Here is a 19,358-nt window from a genome sequence, read left to right as displayed (position 1 = left end):
GTTTGCTTCTTTGCAAATCCCGCCGCTCTGGAAACGCGGGGGGAAACACCCTCTCGTACGTGACAGAGCCGTACACCCCTCGTCAATTACAACCAAAAAAGACCCTTTCCCCATCACCCATGGCCTACAAAGGCTATTTAAACACCGAGGCGCCGCCGCCGCCAGAACGCCCCTTCGAGCCCCGGCTGCGGCCCTACCTGTGTCACGTACTCCGCGTTGATCTGCGACACCGTGGGCGCCACGATCTTCTTCGGCGGGGCCGAGGACGCCGCCGTGGCCGTGGTCGCCGCCATGGAGCCGCCCGGCACAGGCCGTATCCCCCGGCACTGTCAGCCCAGCCCAGGCCGAGGGAGGGATGTCCGGGCCGGGAGCAGCGGAGGCGGGAACGCTTCCGGGGCCGCGAGGGCTGGAGCGGCTGAGGGGAGGGCGAGCGGTGGCCGCGCCATCTGCTGCTCCCGCCGTGCCGCTGCAGCTCCTTCCCTGCCCTGCAGCTCCCTCCCTGCACTGCTGCTCCCTCCCTGCACTGCTGCTCCCTCCCTGCACTGCTGCTCCCTCCTGCACTACAGTTCCCTCCTGCACTTCAGCTCCCTCCCTGCCGCCGGCCGGAGTTCCGGAGTCGCTGTTGAAAGGCTGAGGGAAAAGGTGAGGGGGACTGTCAGCGCACTCAGCCTTCCAGCCCTCAGTGAATCCGCTTAGGGAGTCTCCTTTTGTTTTATGTGTCACTTAGAGCGCAGTTTTCTGTCCGTCTAATGTGGAAAAAACCACACTCTTTTTAACCTCAAACAATTGCTACCGACACCCAGAGCGTGGGTGAGCGCTCTGTCCGATCCACAGGCCCGGAATTAGGGACATTTACGAAAGAGCTACACAGGATGGTCCTTATGGGGTCCCTTCTAACTCAGAATACTCTGTGAATCTCTTGAAATGTGTGGAAGAGAGGCAAAGGTACAAGGGGGAAATTGTATGCTAAAGGAAGTCAACAGTTTGGTAATGCTTTAGAACGGTGTGCAATTAACTTACTCTATTTGGTAAACAGATTAATTAAGGAGGAAATTAACAGGCTCCCCAGGGAAGTTACTGTGCTTTGTTTCTAGGCTCATTATCCATCACCTGCCACTTGAGTACTTTAAACTTCCAGGCAGGTCCTATTGAAGTCTGTTTTGAATATGACCTCCTTTGTTTTCATATCAAGGTGATCTCCATTTCATTTCTTCAAGCAGAGGTTAAACTAAATATTCTTTTTGAAGTTGAATTAGAATGTACAATGGGAATGGGAAAAGTAATGACAGTACGTTGAATAGGATCAGACAATGGCTGCATTCAAATAAATATGCCTACTGTATGCCTTTACTTTAGGAGATCCATAAAGATGAAAACCAGTAAAATTTAAAAGTTACAAAAGTACCAGTATCAAATTTTGTAAATAACAAGGACTGAAATTGAAGCTACAAAACACTGATTAAAAAGGACAAAGGAATGTAAGTTCATTACTTATAGGGTGAAAATAGGAAAGTTTCTGAACTGGCTTTCAGATGGAAGCCAAAAGTTTGATTTGTGTTAAGATGGGACAATTAGGAGAGGCAAATGCATTTTGCATTTTGTAAATTTTGTAAAAAAAAATTGTGAATTTTCTAGAACAGCCTTGCAAGGCTAACCTAAATCTTCTGGTTATGATCAGGCCTGTGTCAAAACCCACAAATTTCCTTATGTTATCAAAGCTTTGAAACCTCAAGAAGGAATCCACATTTACCTAATTTTTGGCATTTGGGTGTCCCAGTGAGTAGATCAGTTGTCTTAAATCTCAATACAGTCAATGTTGCAACAGAGGTCCTTCCAAAGGGCAAACCAAAACTAAGTGATCTCATTCTCTGAAGGAGGTTCTGATATCAGAAACTAATATTAGATGCCTAATGTTAGGCAGTATAATTACGTTCCTCAGTGAAAATGTCAAAGTGGCAAAGATCCCCTCCCTATAAATAATATATTGAATTTTTCTCTATACAGGGTATTGTTTATTTTGAGAGTGCTGGGACAGTAGGGCTACAGATGAGTAACAAAAGTATAAATTAGCGCTTTGGAAAAATACATTGCCTTCATCCTCAAGAGCAGGGGAACCTTTAAAGAATTGTGGTGAGACCAAGAATAATGACACCTAGTGTTGTACCTTTGTCCCCATCTGCAAATCTCACCCCAGCTCACAACTGTCTATTAAGACTGTTCTCTTGAATTCCTATGCTCAGTTTCCCCCAGAGTGGAGGCACATCTGACACTTTCCACTCCAAACTCCTTTGTAATTGAGGAGGAATAAAACCCTGTACCCCATCATCCCAGCAGCCTTCTGTGAAGTTCTCCATCTCTCTATACTCATTGGCTTAACATGTCAAGAAAATCAAATATTCCTTTCAAAAACCTGTTAATTCATTCATGAACATATGCATTATTTAAAAGCCACATATTTGAGTAGATGCAGTTTTCAAGAGTATGATTCATTTCTATGCTGCATACAGTCCTGGTCAATTTATATTCCGTGCTCCTTTCTTGCTTAATTAACTCCTCTTGTTTTGGATGCTACCCCTTCTATACTTTTGTAACCAGGAAAAATATGCTTTTCTCCTTTTCTTTGTAAACCATATAAGCCAAGATGGCCATTGCTTTTATTTCTGTTATACTCTCCTGAGCACAGTTCCACCAGAAAAAGAAGTACCTAGTGATAATCAGCAGCGGTTGAGTCTATGTTCTCTATTTTCTACCTTTTAGATTACTTTAGATTCTACCTAGAGTCACAGAAAATATTAATTTCTAGCAATGAAAACTCCAGACAATTCATAGATAAAGATTTCAAGCATTAGTTGATTTTGTTTGTTACTGTTTTAGGGTCATCAGTGAGACATGACCAGTGAATTCAGCAGATTCAGCAGTGCCATAGATTCAGCAGGGTCATACTTGTAATATAAACACTGTCTCACTTTTGATTGTCTGTTTAGCATACAGATATTTTGACTTCAGCTCCTTAGACATAAATAAACTCCGCACTAAGATGCAGACTCTGTATGGATACCCCCTTGCACCTTTGTATACTCTGGTGGGAAAGTTTTGTTCCAAAGCAGGTTAGAAGTACCAGCACTGTACTCAGCATGCAAAATGGCCTTATCCATTCTAATCATGAAACTTTTCCAAAATTTTGTGTAGGCTTCTTGTCTGGTGGACAGCTGACTTGCTATCCTTCAAGGAAGCATTCTGCTGGGATAGGTGAATCCTCATGTGCCCCAGCCCGGTCACTGCAGCACAGCAGCAGAGACTATTCCTGGCTCTTTCATTTGGAATGATGGGGTGGCTACTATGGGGAATAATACAGTGGAACTGTAAAAGGAGCCTGATGTCTTAGGCCTGATCGAGCAGAAACTGTGGGACACAGATAAGTGCACAGGTAAGTGCTCCCTGGGCAATAAGTGACCAAGAAACACATGAAACTTTGTGATAAGATAATGTTACTGGGTGAAGTGATGTCATGAAGAATGTGTAACCAATGAGAAACTGTTACCAAAAGTAGAACCCTCTATAAGTGCCATACAAGTAAAACCCTATATAAACACCTTATATACGCAGTAAAATGGGCTTCTGATCTCAACTCGGATGTTCCAGTCTCTCAATCGCCGATAGGCTACTATCACAACTCTACTGTCACCTGTCCAGGTGACATGGGGAGCAGAACAAGTGTCCCCCTGACATAAGATGGAATTGAAGATTTCAAAATTTCTTTCCAGGGTGAAGACCCTGTTCCCTCATAGCTGAGGGCATGCTAACACCACTCTCGTAAAACAGAAAAGCGGCTCACTGACAGACAGCATTGTTGTACCTCCCCATGCTCTCCCATCCAGGGGCTGCTTTGCTCCTTGTCCACCTGTACAGTTTCAAGCTGGGCATAAAGTTTCAGAACATGACCAAGGCTGTTGAGTCTTTGGTCTCAGTTGCTTCTTCATAGAGATACTGGGGCCTGATAGATGGAGACACTTCTTCCTTCCCAAATCATTGACTGTGGCGTTACTTCCCCTTTCAACAGTAGTTTTTTCTCCTTCCTGCATATACTGAATACCCTTAGTGTTTCTTGGCCCATGTGTTCCGTAACTCAGAGGCCAAGGGAAGTTTACGTTCCCTTTTTGAAAGCAAGCTGTTCTGACAGCCTTGTTTTGTGTGCAGAAAGTCAAAACCAGCTAAGTTCTGATGGCTGAGTGGTGCTTTCTCTGGGCACAACTTACAAATATTGAGGTGGTCCGGGTGGTTTTTAATTGAACTACGCTTCTCAGGATGGGGGGGTCGAAATATCTAGGATGCAACTCACTGCTGTATGGGAATGTGTTGCCTGGCCTAATATCATCACTGCATTTCATTCCTTGTGTACACTTACCTTTGGGGAGGTACCTAACTGCACACTGCACACCTTAATTTAAAGCAGATGAATCTCAGCCTGAGTGACACTAAGCCATATGTTGGCTAGGCTTTCTGTGAAGTGAGTCTGTAAATCTTGGGAGAATGCATCACTTTAAAATCAGCTTTTATCTTAGTTTATTGACTTTTCCACATACACATGAGATTTTTCAAGAGGCGTCCCTCTGAAAAGCTCTGAAACCGAAATCTCCAAATATGAGAATTTCAGGTGTCATCATGCATCATGTATATATAACAACTTGCACATACAGCTTTTCTTCTAACCAAAGGCAGAAAGTGACTATGAATATGCAATATTTTGAAATATTTCTTGCTAAGTTATATTTATGAATATATATCTATAAAATAAGTTTTTGAAAGGAAAGAGGGGATGAATGGCATATAAATAGAATAATATGTACATTAAGCAAAGAAGATCTGAAATTTCTCTGTCTCTTATCTGTTGAAATTATAGAAGAAATACATTGATTTAAACCTCCTTTCAGGTAAATAAAATTTTGAAAATCTTCTCAAAAAAGATTAGCGGAATCCTTTACAATATAGAAAGTTTAGGCACAATAACAGGGGGTTATTGCCTTGGTTATAGCTCACCCCTCATAGAAGTTAATATTCATATAAACTAAATGTTCAGTCTGTTCATTACAGCTTTAATTCAATCATGTCACGTTGGTTTTCCTATTTTATTTATGTGCATTCTTCTAGTCCAAGACTTTTATCACTGTGTTCATCTCATTAAATATGTGTACTTCCACTCAGCAAATATGGGTACTTTCAAAAATGATGCCTCAGTTTAGTAACAGATGCTTCTTAAAATATTTAGAATTTTAAAGTGTAAAGAAGCCATCAGTAGCATTCTGATTTGTGTATAAATATTTATTTAGCACACATTCTGGCCAATGTACTGCCCTTGATTTTTTGTGCAAAACTTACAGCAACTTCAATGGATATTCTGAGCTCATGACTAGAAGAAAATATGGTTAATTCAGCAACCCAGCTGCTTTTATATCCCAGAATAGCAGGCATGCCTCTAGTGAAGGAGACGGTGAAAGAGGAGACTTTGTGTCATTCTTAGCTTTCTGTTGCTGGGCTCACATTTGGGTAACAGCTTAAGTTAGAGCAGAATCTAAACTATTGTAATTCTCTTTGGAGACTTCTAGCTAGGTTCTTCCCAGCTGAGGGAGAACAGTGGTAAGAAGTTGTGATCAGTGGTCAGAAAAGCTCTAGCAATATTTGCTAAAAATCCTGTGAGAAGCTTTTATGTGATAAAGTTTCTATGTAGAAAAAAAAATTAATATGAAATAAATCTGTTTGATGGAGAAATTTCATCACTGAAATGAGATTTTAAGGCAAATAATTTCCTGTCTTCTAGTGCTGGCATGATAAGTGCTATAGAAATTTGGGTATATTTGCAGCATCATTGTAAAAGTAAGTTTCTGAGCATGTCTCTTTTCTCACAATAAAGGAAAAAAAATACACATTGCAGACAAAACTGTTACATATCTAATATGTAGTGTAAAACTCAATCAAGACAGCAATTCTATGATGCTAAGAGCTAGCTCCAGTTTCCTAAAGCTTTCATCCTTGCTTTTCTCTATATTTTCTAGGTTTTTGGTAGACATTTCCATTAGCATTTCAGGATTTTAAAGGAGTATAAAATGGCAATAAAACAGAATACCTACTGAAAACAGGAAATTCACACCTGTGTGATACCAAAAAAAATGTTTTGACTTTTAATAATTCCTTTTATTGAAAAAACCCTTCTACTGTAATATAAACAACTATATTACTCAAAATATCATTTTAGCTTATTAGCAAATAGATATGTTTTTCTCTGCTAATTGCATTAGCATCAGACAAATTATTCAACACCTGAGGGGATTCTTCTGGAGCTATTCTCACAACCCAAGTACCTGCTATTTTTAAGACCCGGAGTATAAGATACAAGATATAGTACTCTACAGCAAACAAGGTTTCCAAGATACTGATCCAAGGTTGCTCTCAGTGTCATGAAAAAATCCTAACTTATTTTGATCTTAAAAATTATCCTCAAATTGGCTGCTACACTTTTGGTGTCTACATAGTTTAGCAGATTTCTGCTTCATTGAGTAGGACTGTATTGTCACTAACAGGAATCTCTCTGCTCTGCTGTGTTTTCAGGATCATCTTAGAAACAAAATAAACTAGAATTTGAGGGAATCACCTGTTTTTCTGTAGCTCAGTAAGCTACTTATGCAAACACATACTAGGGATTAAAATTAATCAAAAAAATTGCACGGATAAAATAACGGCACTTTGCATCCAGATAGTGTTTTCCTTCATGTCAATAGGATTTGAGTGTAGTGCATTAGGAGTAAAAAGGGGAGATACCATGCATAGCTGGCTTCTTCAGTGTAGGAGTAGTCTTTTACTTTTTTAAATAGCAGTGGCCACACAGTTCTGTTTCCCCTCTTTCACTATGTCAGCAAGGCACGTTCCAGTGCCACAGGCAAAGCTGGACAGTCACCATATCCATGTGCTCCTACTACCTTACACACCCAGATGGCTTAGTGGAGAATGACAGGCCACATTCTACATCACCACCAGTCAGCTCCTCACATCTTCCTGCACTCACATCCTCAGGCACTATTTTGCACGCCATGGCAGCACATGTCCTACAGCCAGCTCTGTGACTCTTGGACTAGAACTCACAGGTGGGGTTTCACAGATCCATACAGATTGGCTCCAGGGACACTGGAAGGATTCCAGCAAAGAGGAAAAATTTCATCCACATATTCAAACCATGTCAGGTGTGTAACAGTCAAACCACACAGAAGGATATTCTGGGAGCAGTCAGGAACTGGAATGGCAGAGAACAGGAGTAAAACAGCATTCAGAGACCCATGATAACTCAGCATTGACATAATAACACTTTCATGTTAAAATAGTTTCATAACAAGGAAATATCAGTTCATTTGTGAGTGATTTTGTTGTCATAACACTGATTTCTCCTTCACTTCCTTGGACTTTGAAGATTCACCTTTTTTTAACAGATGCTAAAAAAAAGCTATTTAAAAGCTGCTTGACAGAAGTAGTCATTATATGAAGAAACACAACTTATCTGTTTAACCTGGAGAAAGAACATTATAGGAGAGCATAGAAAAGTCACTTCTGTAATTTCAGTTTTCCTTATGATAACTGCCTCTCAGATACATCTCATCCACAGCCATCAGACCATAAAACCAGGCTATTAAGTTAAAGCTTACACTTTAAAAATCCACAAAACCTTGTGCTAGGAATATGAACCATTACCAGTTCAGTTATTTAGGAGGTCTGGGCATTTTCAACATCATTACAAGGGGCCATTACTATGGACTGAATCCATAGTCTTTATTGATTTAAGAGTTATGCAACTGTACCTAGGTAAGTGTTACTCAAATGAGCTACTATTCAGAGATTATGACTTTTGGAGTTTTACGTTTATACTAGGAGACAGCTAGGAAAACCAAACATTAGATCCAGCATCTTGGTTTGAAGCCTAAGGTGTCATTAATTTCAATTAAGTTTCTTTTGTATCTATCTCCTATTTGCCTCACTGATTTTCTTGCTGGCTCCAAGTGTGTGAGAGCAGACCACTGCCAAGTGAGAAACACAGCACACAGTGTAAAGCAGTTTCAGTGATTAAACAATTTTTTTCCATGGTTTATTGTTGCTTTTTTCCTCTTTCAATTTTTTCTGCAGACACACACACACACACACACATATATATATATATATGTATGTGTGTGTGTGTGTGTGTATGTTTTGACTTTCTGCAAACCTTGTGTGGGGCTACAGCTGCCACCCACCCACCCACACCTCAGGCCAGAGAATTGCTCCTCGGCCTTGACAAACAGCACTGAGGCTGAGCTCCTCTTGAGCTTATCAGAAACATTGTCTCTTCCTGGGAACTTGTTCTCTAACAAGATCCTGTTCTTTAACAAACAGCCTTGGGAACTTATTCTTCTTGCCTGCATAACAACTCAAGTGGAACAATTTTTTTTACCAAACTTTCAAAGAAAGTTGCTGAGCCGAATTTCATCCAGGATGGAGTTACTATGACTAAAGGCAGCTCTCTAGCAACCCTATGAACAGCAGTCCTAAGTAAGACCCTTGGAGCTCTCTTGAACCACATGAGGCTTCAACCAGCACTTGCCCTCTGAGTGGGATGGCTCTCGGCTGGGGAACTCCTAAGTTTCCTACACTCTGAGGACTGCACTGAACACTGCTGCTAGAGCCTGGGCTGATACCCCACAGGCTCAGCCCTTTGCCCAGTGAGAAGATGCAGTGGCATCTGACATGAGAACTTCACTGAACTTGAGGGAAGTTTTCACAGGTGTATAGCCTGAACATACTCCTTAGTTCTCTGCATGTGTGAGTGAATATGCTGAAGCAAACATACCATGAATGTTGCTCTCTTGGACACTGAAGTGTTAAATTTGTGAGTTAGGACTGTGAATTGCTGTAGTGCTATATAAATTCTACAGAATCTTTGGGAAATTACTTAATTTAAGTGCTTTTAAGTGCTGTTACTTTAGGCCTAAACTGTTGGTCAAATCTGGGGCTAAGTGTGGCAAGGGGCTCCCCTCTGAATCTTATGACTCAACTGGAGTCCCCTTATTACTTTTCTCCTTAACCTTTCCCATCCTAAGCCCATCCCATCACCAGCCTCCACACACACATTTTAGGCTGATTTTAATTATAGATTGATTTATTTTATATTTTAGTCTGAGTTTTGTCTCTGTGCTTTAACCATGTAATAAGTAGCACAGTGGATGTTGCCAGCAAACTTTGTTGCACTTTCACTTTTACATGAAACCTGTTTTTGATGTTACCTTTGCCAGTGATTCCTTGAGCCACCTAAAACACTCACTAGTGACACACTGCAATGATAGTGCAGCATTAACATTTTAAGGATATTCATAGCCACATCTAGACAGAAAATGGATGATGTGGTCAGTTAGTACTGCAGTTGTATAATTTGTCTTAAAAAAAAAAATCCCTTTTACTGTTTTTTTTCCTGCTTGTTTTAAAATATTTGACCCTTCTATTCCACACAGAACAAGCTCAGTGCTAAACCCATGCTGAGGAAGTCCTCCTCAGCAGGGGCTCATTGTTAACACAGGAGGACCCCTGTTTTCCTCTGTAGAATATGCTTTGGTTCTGCACAGTCTCAAAAAATCCACTACTCCAATACTATCAGATTATTAGTATTAGCCATCAGTTCATTCTAACAAAACCACAGGCACTGTTTCTGCCACCAAAGATACTTAAAAGATTGATGGCTTGAACTTGCCTTGAAGCGTTATGGAAAATGACTGACATACTAATGAACAAGAAGTGTTACTGTGAACACAGAGAAAACTGTGCTAGCTCAAATTCTCAAAGACACTTGTAAAAATTTTACTGTTAACTGCAAAAAGCAGGATTTCAACCTCAGTTTTTTTTTCTCCTGACACTTAGAAACCTTTCTAGCTAGTTTGTGGAATAATCCCCATAAAATTTATACTTATAAATTTATAAATAATGACTTTATACTGACACAAAACTTTTTATGAAGGGATGGAGAGCCAGACAGACACTGTGGCTCTGAAATCCAAGCCCAAAGATTTCATTATGTTCCAAATTCATGAGAGTAACACTTCCCACAAATGTCTAGTCATCCCTCAAAAATATCTCTTTGTATTACTTTCCCTTCATATTACCAACATTGTTATTTTCACAACATGAAAGTTTTGTGTTCTCTAAACATTACTCTCATAGCATTTCTAAATGACTAACTCCTTAAGAAAGATGTTATCTTTAAACATATTTATATTTTATAACAAAAAATATCTGAAACTGCACCTATTGTTCTAACATAGAAAGTTATTTTGATATGCAGTCTTTTCTGCATAATGAATGTTAGGTAGTTTCAAAACTCTGGTTTGCACATAAAGCACACTCTGAAAGTACAATATAAATAAAATAGTTTATTACAAGTATTTTAAAAGAGCTCTACAATATGCTTTCAAAACATTTTATACAGCATTTTGTCTTTCAATATGAAACAATTCACATAGGGAGAAAAAAATCTCAATATATAACTATAATCATCATTAATATACTGAATTTGTTTGTCATACAAAAAGCAAAGTAACTACAAACTGTTCTCGAGTATTTTTCCTGGTTTTATTGTTGCTGAAAATGGAGTAACATGTATGAAAACAAAACTCATTTTACCCTTCATATTCACCAAGAACCACAAAGTTCATGCCATTTCAAAAATAAAAAAAACAAAAAACAAAAAACATTTTACTTAAATAAATATTTAAATACTAAAAACAATGTCATGTATCTTACAGATATCTTACAGATAATTTAGGAACATGAATAAGAACTTCAGGATTCAACTATTCAAAAGTTGCATAACAAAGAAAGTATCCTAAAAGGTAGTTTTTTCAGAGGACAAAAAGAAACAAACTTCATTCTCGTTCACTATCTATGAAGCTCCACTGCACTTGCATTTCTTACCAGCCCCACTGGCACAATGGACAAAACCATGTACTTACTAGAAAGTGTAACTACAGATTCTATTAATACAAAATCAGAATTACTTAATTTCGGCTAAAAGTAATTTTCAGTCTCTTATAATGTAATGAGAACAGAACTTCCTGACAAAACTGCTCATCTGACTTATTATCACATCTTAGAGAACATTTCTTTTACTGCTTCCCTATGTATGCTAGAAAGAAAGGAGACTGAGCAGAGAGGAAGCCCATTTGTAACCTTAATGATAATTTCTTGTCTTCTTTTTTTATAGAAAAATAGTTCAGTAAAGTATAAATTGGCCAAAAATACTACGTAAGGCAAGGGGTTTACAAGGAAGTGGAGTTAATGAAGTGGTGAAATGGATAAATTGATTATAAATTCTAATATATTGTCTAATATATTGTCTCCTTGTATTTTATATAAAAAGGGAAATGATCTAATTCCTCATGTAACTCTCCAAGTCCATTACGTGTAAATAAAAAAGCAGTTGTTTTTTTCTATCCTATAGAAAACAGAATGTTCTGTAACACATCAACATTCTTCTCATTGAACTTTCTCCCCTTTTTCTACTCTCTTCTATCTAAAAATAACCTTTTTTTTTTTTTAAGTATCGGATAAATACAGCAAGAAACCTTTGCTTGGAACATACGGGGAGCCAGAAGAAACTAAAGTACCCTTTTTTTCATATTCTCAAAACTTACTTTTTCTCTTTATTTTTCTGATAGTTTAGAAGTGTTAGGCTTTCCCATATAGTATTTTATGTTCGGTGATAATTATCTTATTCATGGAACACTGCAAATTCCTGCAACACTATTGATACAATACGAATGTGTACTTATAAATTAATTTAGCCGAAGAGAATGCAAAGAGTGTGTGTGTAGGTTTGTTGCATTTTTAAAAAACATCTCAACATGAATATCTCACAAATTATATCAAGTAGACAGTTCTGAAGACAGTAAATTAACTTCACCAGGTCATCTCTGTAATAGAAAATATAATCCCCTTCAGTTAATTGTTTGGCCTAATATAAATCTTTTATAATTATGCAACCAAAAATTTAAAAATTATTTCATCGAGCATTATCCCGTTTTGATAAAACTAATACATTCTCTGCTTGTTCCTCAGTGGAACTAAGCTTTAAGCTCTCTTTAAAGTGAATAAGGTGGTGTCTTTTCAAATGTGGGGCCTGTCTGAATTTTTTTCCACAAACTAAACATTCAAATGGCTTCTGTCCAGCATGCATTAGGTGATGTCTTTCAAGCTTAGAAGGAGATTTAAAAGTTTTAAAGCAGATACTGCATTGATATAATTTGTTAACAGCTTCAATTTTTCCAGTACCTTCAGAAAAATCATGCCAATAGCTGTAACGGCTTTGCTCTGTTTCCAACAATTTACTGCACAAATACGGCTGTGGGTTTCTACTGCTGGTGTCAAGAACAAAATCCCCTGACTCGATTTCAACTTTGATTTCAGCTGCTTGGTTTGACTGAATCAGCTCAAATTCTTGAAAGCCAGATGGCTGTGAAGGTGTTTGAGAATAACCTGAATAACCCACAGGCTGAGCAGACTTAAATTCAGTGTGATCTCCCCGATGATTGAAAAGTTTGTTCAGGTTTTCAAATTCTACCTGGCAAACGGGGCTTTTACAGGCTCTCTTTTCAGTATGGGTGAGCTGATGTCTTTTTAAGTGAGCTGACTGTCTAAATGTCTTCCCACAAACATTACAGCCAAAGGGCTTTTGTCCCGTGTGTATAAGATAATGTCTTTGAAGTTTGGATGAAGATGGAAAAATTTTTTCACATCTGTCACATTTACACACTTTGTGTCTGTTATGTATATTTTTAGCAGAAGATGAAAAAGCACAGTGAAGTACTTCTGGATTATCAAAAAAACTATCATTTGATGAACCATAAAAAGCATCATCTTTATTATCCAGTGAATTATCGATATTTAACATGCTTTCACTAGGAAGCACACCTTTTAAATTACTGCCCAAGTCGGGAGCTTGTGGGTACTCTTGCCAAGGTAATGGCACAGCAAACGTTCTTTTCATCCGATTACAAACTGACCTGTGCACGTCACGCCTGCTCTGGCAGTCCTTGGAAGGTTTAGCGGACGCATGCTGATCACAACGCTGATCTCTAGCTGCAACCAGGTCAGGACTTCCAACGTGACCTGATTTAATTTTTTTTCTGTCAACCAGAGAAAAATCTGTTGCCTTTCCTCCAGTATGTTTCACTTTCATCAGGGTCTTATTTTTCCTGCTGACTGTGTGTCTGCCTGCTGTTGTACCATTATTTGAACTTCTGCTGTCTTTTGAATAGCAACATTTGTGCAAGTTTAGAACATGCTCTGTTTCAAAACACTGCTCACATGATGGGCACTGAAAGGGTACAATATAAATTGAGTGCACATCACGTGGGTCATCCTCCTGTGTATCAGCATTCTCAAAACTATCCCATTTTCCTTCCAACACATTGTGTGGTCTGGGATATTTAAGAGTCTTTGCTTTGCATACAATATTGGGGAAAGTCTTATTTCTGGCATGGAGCTGTTTATGCTTCATGAGTTTGCTCTGTACTTTAAATCCCTTCTGACAAAAACAGCACTGAAAAGGCCTTTCTTCTGTGTGTGTGAGCTGATGAATTTTCAAGTGTGTTGACTGTCTGAAAGATTTGCCACATGAAGAACACTTAAAAGGTTTCTGGCCAGTGTGAATAAGGAAGTGTCTTTCTAGCTTGGATCTTGATGGAAACGTCTTGTTACATGATTCACAAGTGTGAGTTTTCTTCCTCCTTCTGGCACCATGTAGATGATCTGACTTGAGACACTGATGCAGCATCCACCTCTCTTCAGTTGCAAAGGGTTTCCAGCACACAGAACAGTGAAATATGCCACAAGCGACTCTGTCTTGCTCAGAATTCACACAGCTTTGTGCTTGCTTTGTATCATTCTCATAATTTTCGTTATGAAGCTGCTGATGCTTTAAGAAAGTGATTACATTTTTGAAGTTTCTATAACAAACAATGCACTTAAAAGGCAGATTATGGGTTAACTGATGCCTCTCCAGGTGGACTAGTTGCCTAAATGTTTTATTGCATACATGACATTCAAATGGCTTTTGACCAGTGTGTATGAGATAATGCCTAGCTAATTTTGATGGAGTTTCAAACTGTTTATAGCACATATCACAAATATATGGCTTTTTCTTGGGTATCTTGACAGCTGTTACACAATGCTGAACTTTTAACATTTTTAAAAGGTAATTATACCTCGCCTACTCTTTATTTCTTCAGATAAGTATTTCAAGTGAAATCATCAAGTGCACACTAAGATGCAAAGCTGTAGAAGCAGCAAATTTTCTTAGGAGAGAGATTCTTAAATCCCACTGGTCCCTATAATGAGAAAGAGAGTATTATTTAGCCTATATTAACACATATTTGCTAAGTTTGTCTCTTGTTTCCTATATAAAATACTTTCCTTGTAACAGAGTAATCACTAGTTAGGTTACATGATACAGAAAAAACAGGTTACTTTTTAGAAGAAAAAAAGTTTAAGTCATCTGTGCTATAAATTATTGCATCTGTTCTTCCAAATAATACATAGTTCAGCTATATAATATTAATTAAAAAAATTCAAGAACTTATTGTAATAAATGCCTTCTCTACAGCAATAATTCTAATTCCCAAATATAATATTTATGAAGATGAGAGAAAGAAGAACTAAGATTTCTTGCACTTCAGAAATACATTAAATTAATGCAGTGTTAGTGAAAAGAAAAACACTTAGCTTCAGGATATTGTTAAATTTACTATTCATGTTTCTGCATCTTATCAACTGTATCCAGCAGTAAAATAAATTTTGATTTCTCTCAAAATGGCAAATGCTGGAGCCAGTCAGCAAGAGCAACACACTAGCTACAAACTATAACCATTACACAGACAACTCCCAGAACATTGAGAAAACACAGGCCATGTTTGCTATCTCACCATAAAGCTAAAATATCATGGTTTTGATACCTAACCATGCATATATTGTGAAGTCATCGCGAATACCAAGGTCGTTCTCATAATTCATCATAATTATTATTGTAGTCTAAACAAAAAAAATGAAATAGTTCTAATTTTCTTGGAATTTTACACATGGAATACTGTCGGGCAAGCTACTGTGTCTCAGCTCAATGACTTACAAACAAGAAAAAATAATTCACAAGCTCCTGAGTGCATGGGAAGTTATTAAAATATTCATAGGAACAGCTATAAAGTACCTCAAACAAACATTTAGCTCAAACCTTCCACTGTGAGGCCAACCCATGTCTAGACAGATTAAGTATTCCAGCCCACAAGCATACTACAAACAACAGACTAAAAATACCTCTATGATATTACCAATACAGAAGAAAAGGGATGAAGGGGGCAAACTTTAAAGCAAGAGCATAACAGTAAGCACTTGTGAGTTGTAGCATCAAACTACAACAAATTATAGTCCTGTGTATCTCAAAGTTATTACAAGCTGCATATTCATTCAACATACCAGCAGAATAAAAAATTAATGTCTGCAGTGTCTCCATAACCCCTGCCACTTCACAAAGAGATAATGTCCTTATTTTTTAAAAAAATCATAAGTATCCAAAGGGTCTATTCAAAGTAATTGCAAAGAATAAAAGCCCACTGTATTTGAAAGCAAGTTACAATGAGATTCAAGAAACATGCACAAAGACTGAAAATATCTGGTGAATCAATATTTTTCTTGATAACCATAATAGAAAGAAAACCTGGTCATAAGGCAGATTTGTTCCACCCCTAACAGATATGTTCCTATGTAACTGTGGGTCTTAATAAGGAATATTTGGATGTCTGCCACAGATGTGTTTGTCACTACACTGAGGAGTTTCTTAATCTCATTGAAACAGTTCAGGGTAGATAAAGCAGTTGAGAAAGTCAACTTTTCCTTTCCAATTCTCTTTTCCTGTAGAATTTTAACAGCTACTCAGTTTCAGTCTTCTTCTGAAGATGCAAGAAAACACAACACTTTTAGGAGACCCCCTATTCCTCCCAGTTGTCACATCTTGTGAAAGCTGGGAGTTTAGAGAGAGTAAGTGTGTGACACCACATCCTTTCTAGTTTGTGCTACCATGAAGCTAAAGACAGGCAGGCTGAGGAAAGGAGAGAAGACTCTCTGCTATGCTGAGTTTCTGTGCAGCTCAAGGCAGCCTCTATTAGCAGGGAAAGAAAACCCTCCTGAGGAAGAACTGTAAAGAGTGATGAATTTCAGTTAACATACTGTCATACAGACCTAATTTACACATCAGGAAAATGCTCAAACACTACAGTGACATGCAAAGAAAAAAAGTCCGAAGTAAGAGACAGCTGTGGCATATTACACAAGGGATTTTGTATTTAGCTTATGAATTTTTTAAGATTCTATCTGGTGAATGAGGAAAATGCTCTGTAGTACAAGGTGTCAAAAGCAGAGCAGAGCTTCTTGCTGTGATCTTCTTGCCCTGAGAAAGACTGAAGGCTCAGATAAGCTAAACTAAGGGGATGCAAGGGAAGGGAAAAGGAGCCAAGATGGGCATTACTGTGTGGCCCAAATATATTTTCAAATCCTATTTACTAAGGACAGGCATCTCCATGTCTATTTCAGAGTGCTCTGTGCCTTCAACATCTAAGGAATAAACATGCTGCTGCTGAAGATCAAAGAGCAAAAGACAAACTTGGAAGAATATTGCTTCCTGCTAGCCTTGAAAGTACAGAGGCTTGTCCTAACTCACTATGTGATAAGGATTTAGTTTATGGCAAAAGTCCATTAATGTTACACTGTCACTACTTTTCATCTTGGCTGCAAGGTCATGCAGAAAAATAGAATCAAGGAGTTACGCAGGCCACTGAATGCTCAGAGAGGACGTTCCTAAGTAGTATTGTTTAATGATTAACTGTTTCCTTAATATTACACGTGGCAACAAGCTACAACAAATTGAAAACACGACGGAAGAAAATTCTGAATTCTAATCCAGGCTTTATTAATCAGAAAAGTTCACATTGTTGTGTTTTTTTGGTTTTGCTTTTGTTTTTTGTTTATTTGAAAAAAAAAAAAAGCTCCAACAAAAAAGCAAACGAGCAATCAGGAAGAGGGTACTTAAATAAGAAGAAAAGCAAGCTCTTCAGTTTAGGACAGAATAATCTCCTGGTGCAGAAAAGACCTAGAGTCTAAGTTGGAACAGAAGGTGTATATGTTAAAAGCTACCATCCATACCAGGATGAGTGAACGATGTCAAGCTTTGAGAGGACATAAATCTTCCTCTTTGCTTGCCTACTACTGTTTAGAATTCAGCTGGAGTAGTCTATCCAGTTTTGAATACTGCCCTTCAGATTGAGTCAAACATACAAACTGATTGGAATGAATGAATTCAGAGAAGAGGATCAAGAATGATCTGAGCTTAAATGCAAAATATACAAGAAAAGATTAAAGTAAGTGGGAACGTTTAGGTTAAAAAAGAGGAGACACAAAAAAATAACACACATACCCCCTGCAAGACAAAGCAGAAGAATCACTTTTAACAAAAACAGAAATAAGCTGTTTCCTAAACCATTTATTGCTGGGAATGAAAATGGCTTCAAATTACAGTAGAAAGGATTCTAGTATATTATCGTCCTTACAGCTGCAAAGTGTTTCCTAATGAAAGAAATACAAATAAATTATGTGGGAATATTGCTCTGCCTGCATTGGAGGTCTGCAAAGAAAGCTGTACTTCTCAAATTCCCATACCCATACAGCTGACTGTATACAAAATAATACATTCTTGCTTGTTTTTTGGTGACTCATTATTGGAATTCAAAACACTTAACTTAGGAATTGAAAATTCAATGTATTTCAAAATTTGCCAGGCAGGATTCTTCTGCATTATTATTAGTATAACTTCAAATCCTTGAGGCATGTTAATGCTTATAATTTCCTAGAAACAATTATATAAGAAAACAAATTATAATAGTAGGTGTGTGAAGAAACATAAAGAACCTCCAGGAACACTAATGACACAAGAAGAAAGTGAAAATCTAGCTGCTGATTTATGAAACATAGCATGCCAGAGAGAGAGAGGAACCTAAGCACCAAGACAAACCCATTGCCCACTGGATTTCCTCACCAGCTCTCCCGAGAGAAAAGTTTAGATTGCTACAATGGGAGAACAACTCACATCAGAAATGGAACCTTCACTCCTCAGTTACACAGAAATCAACATCAGGCATTACGGCTCCTCAAAGCAAACACACTTCATTCTCTCCTAACTTCTTTGTAACTTCCCGATACACTTCGTGAAGCCAAACAAAGTAAAAGATATATAATGGTGAAGCAGGCCCGGTTTAACAACAAATGTACGTTCTGCTTCAGGGGACCGAGACCTCTGGCTGACACCAACACTCCCCAAAGAGGACGCATGTAAATCCAGTTAGGAACCTAAAAGCAGGTGGCGATGCGGCCCTCAGGGACAGCAGCCCGCACCACCCACACAGACACACGTACAGACACACATTCACACACACAGACACCACCGCCGCCCCGGGGCTGCTGTCCCTCAGCGCACAGCGGGTCCCTGCTGGGCCGCCCGGCCCCGCCGCGCCCCTCCCCGCGCGCGGAGCCCCCCGGCCCGGCCCCGCGGAGCCCCGGGGCTCGGCAGCGCCGCGCCGGCACCGCGCTCGGCCCAGGGAAAGGGCAGCGGGCGGGGGCGAAGAAGAGAGCGACCTGCAGAAGCAGCCACCGCACCTCCACCTTCCTCATGTCTCCCGGGATTGCTGCCGCCGGAACCCTTCCCCCCGGATGGCACCGGGACAGCGGGAAACCCGGGCCGGTGCTTTCCGTTCCCCCGCGCAATCCGGCCCCGCCCGCCGCCGCCGGGCCGCAGCCGCGGCCGGGCCGGGCCGAGGGGCGGGGAGGGCTTCATTTATGGCCAGGCAGAAAGTGCCCCCGGCCCTGCTGATGAATTCTTAGTTGGTGTGGCACGTTGTTCCGTAAAAATAAGACGCTTTTTCTACCTCAGCAAGCTAAAAGCAAATAACCAACTCCCGGTGCTTGCAGGGTTGCAACCAAAGCACGACGGCAGAGTTACACTCTTGTTAGGTGTTAAACGCGCCGTAAAGCCAAACCTACCAGCCTGAAAGGCCAGGAAATGGTATCGGGGAGGGAAGGGGAAAAAGAGACGCTAGCCCGGGAATTTTAAAAACACCTTCAATAACGAGTGCACACAAATGTGTCAGGTTTGCCTCCTCTGCCGGAGAGAGGGAACAAACAAGGGCAGGAGCTCGTGGGCTGAAGGATGCGGGCCCAGCAGCAGCCACATCTCCCTTGGTGGCCACAGCTTGGCCGAGGTT

At 39.5% G+C, this 19,358-nt stretch overlaps 2 protein-coding genes across 5 annotated transcripts in view; both read right to left on the bottom strand.

Moving 5' to 3' along the window:
* The window catches only part of AQR (aquarius intron-binding spliceosomal factor), a 50,341-nt gene extending 49,218 nt beyond the window's left edge, over nt 1–1,123 (bottom strand). Inside the window, exon 1 of one of the 2 annotated variants that reach the window (XM_086894418.1) lies at nt 198–1,123. In XM_086894418.1, coding sequence (XP_086750544.1) covers nt 198–293 — 96 coding nt within the window. In that variant the 5' untranslated portion in view covers nt 294–1,123. The remainder of the gene's footprint in view (nt 1–197) is intronic. The other variant, XM_086894419.1, reaches the window with a different exon arrangement.
* A 9,290-nt stretch (nt 1,124–10,413) lies between these two features.
* ZNF770 (zinc finger protein 770) lies at nt 10,414–18,921 on the bottom strand. 3 transcript variants are annotated; one of them, XM_086894417.1, is made up of 2 exons: nt 18,754–18,921; nt 10,414–14,387 (listed from the first exon to the last, which is right to left on the bottom strand). In XM_086894417.1, exon 2 carries the CDS (start codon nt 14,243–14,245, stop codon nt 12,062–12,064), a length of 2,184 nt encoding a protein of 727 aa, XP_086750543.1. In that variant the 5' UTR covers nt 14,246–14,387; nt 18,754–18,921; the 3' UTR covers nt 10,414–12,061. The 3 variants fall into 3 exon arrangements, with proteins under 3 accessions (XP_086750543.1, XP_086750542.1, XP_023804102.2); XM_086894416.1 differs by having other exon boundaries at nt 18,733–18,905; XM_023948334.2 differs by lacking the exon at nt 18,754–18,921 and adding an exon at nt 18,188–18,634.
* Nucleotides 18,922–19,358: the final 437 nt, after the last annotated feature.

The sequence above is a fragment of the Cyanistes caeruleus genome, chromosome 6 (genome assembly GCF_971803275.1).
Source record: "Cyanistes caeruleus chromosome 6, bCyaCae1.hap1.1, whole genome shotgun sequence".
Taxonomy (NCBI): domain Eukaryota; kingdom Metazoa; phylum Chordata; class Aves; order Passeriformes; family Paridae; genus Cyanistes; species Cyanistes caeruleus.
This window is presented reverse-complemented; position numbering and strand designations above follow the sequence as displayed.

Bases quoted from the DNA above. Each gene is read 5' to 3' on its own strand.
- ZNF770 (XM_086894417.1), bottom strand. From the start codon at position 14,245: ATGTTAAAAGTTCAGCATTGTGTAACAGCTGTCAAGATACCCAAGAAA.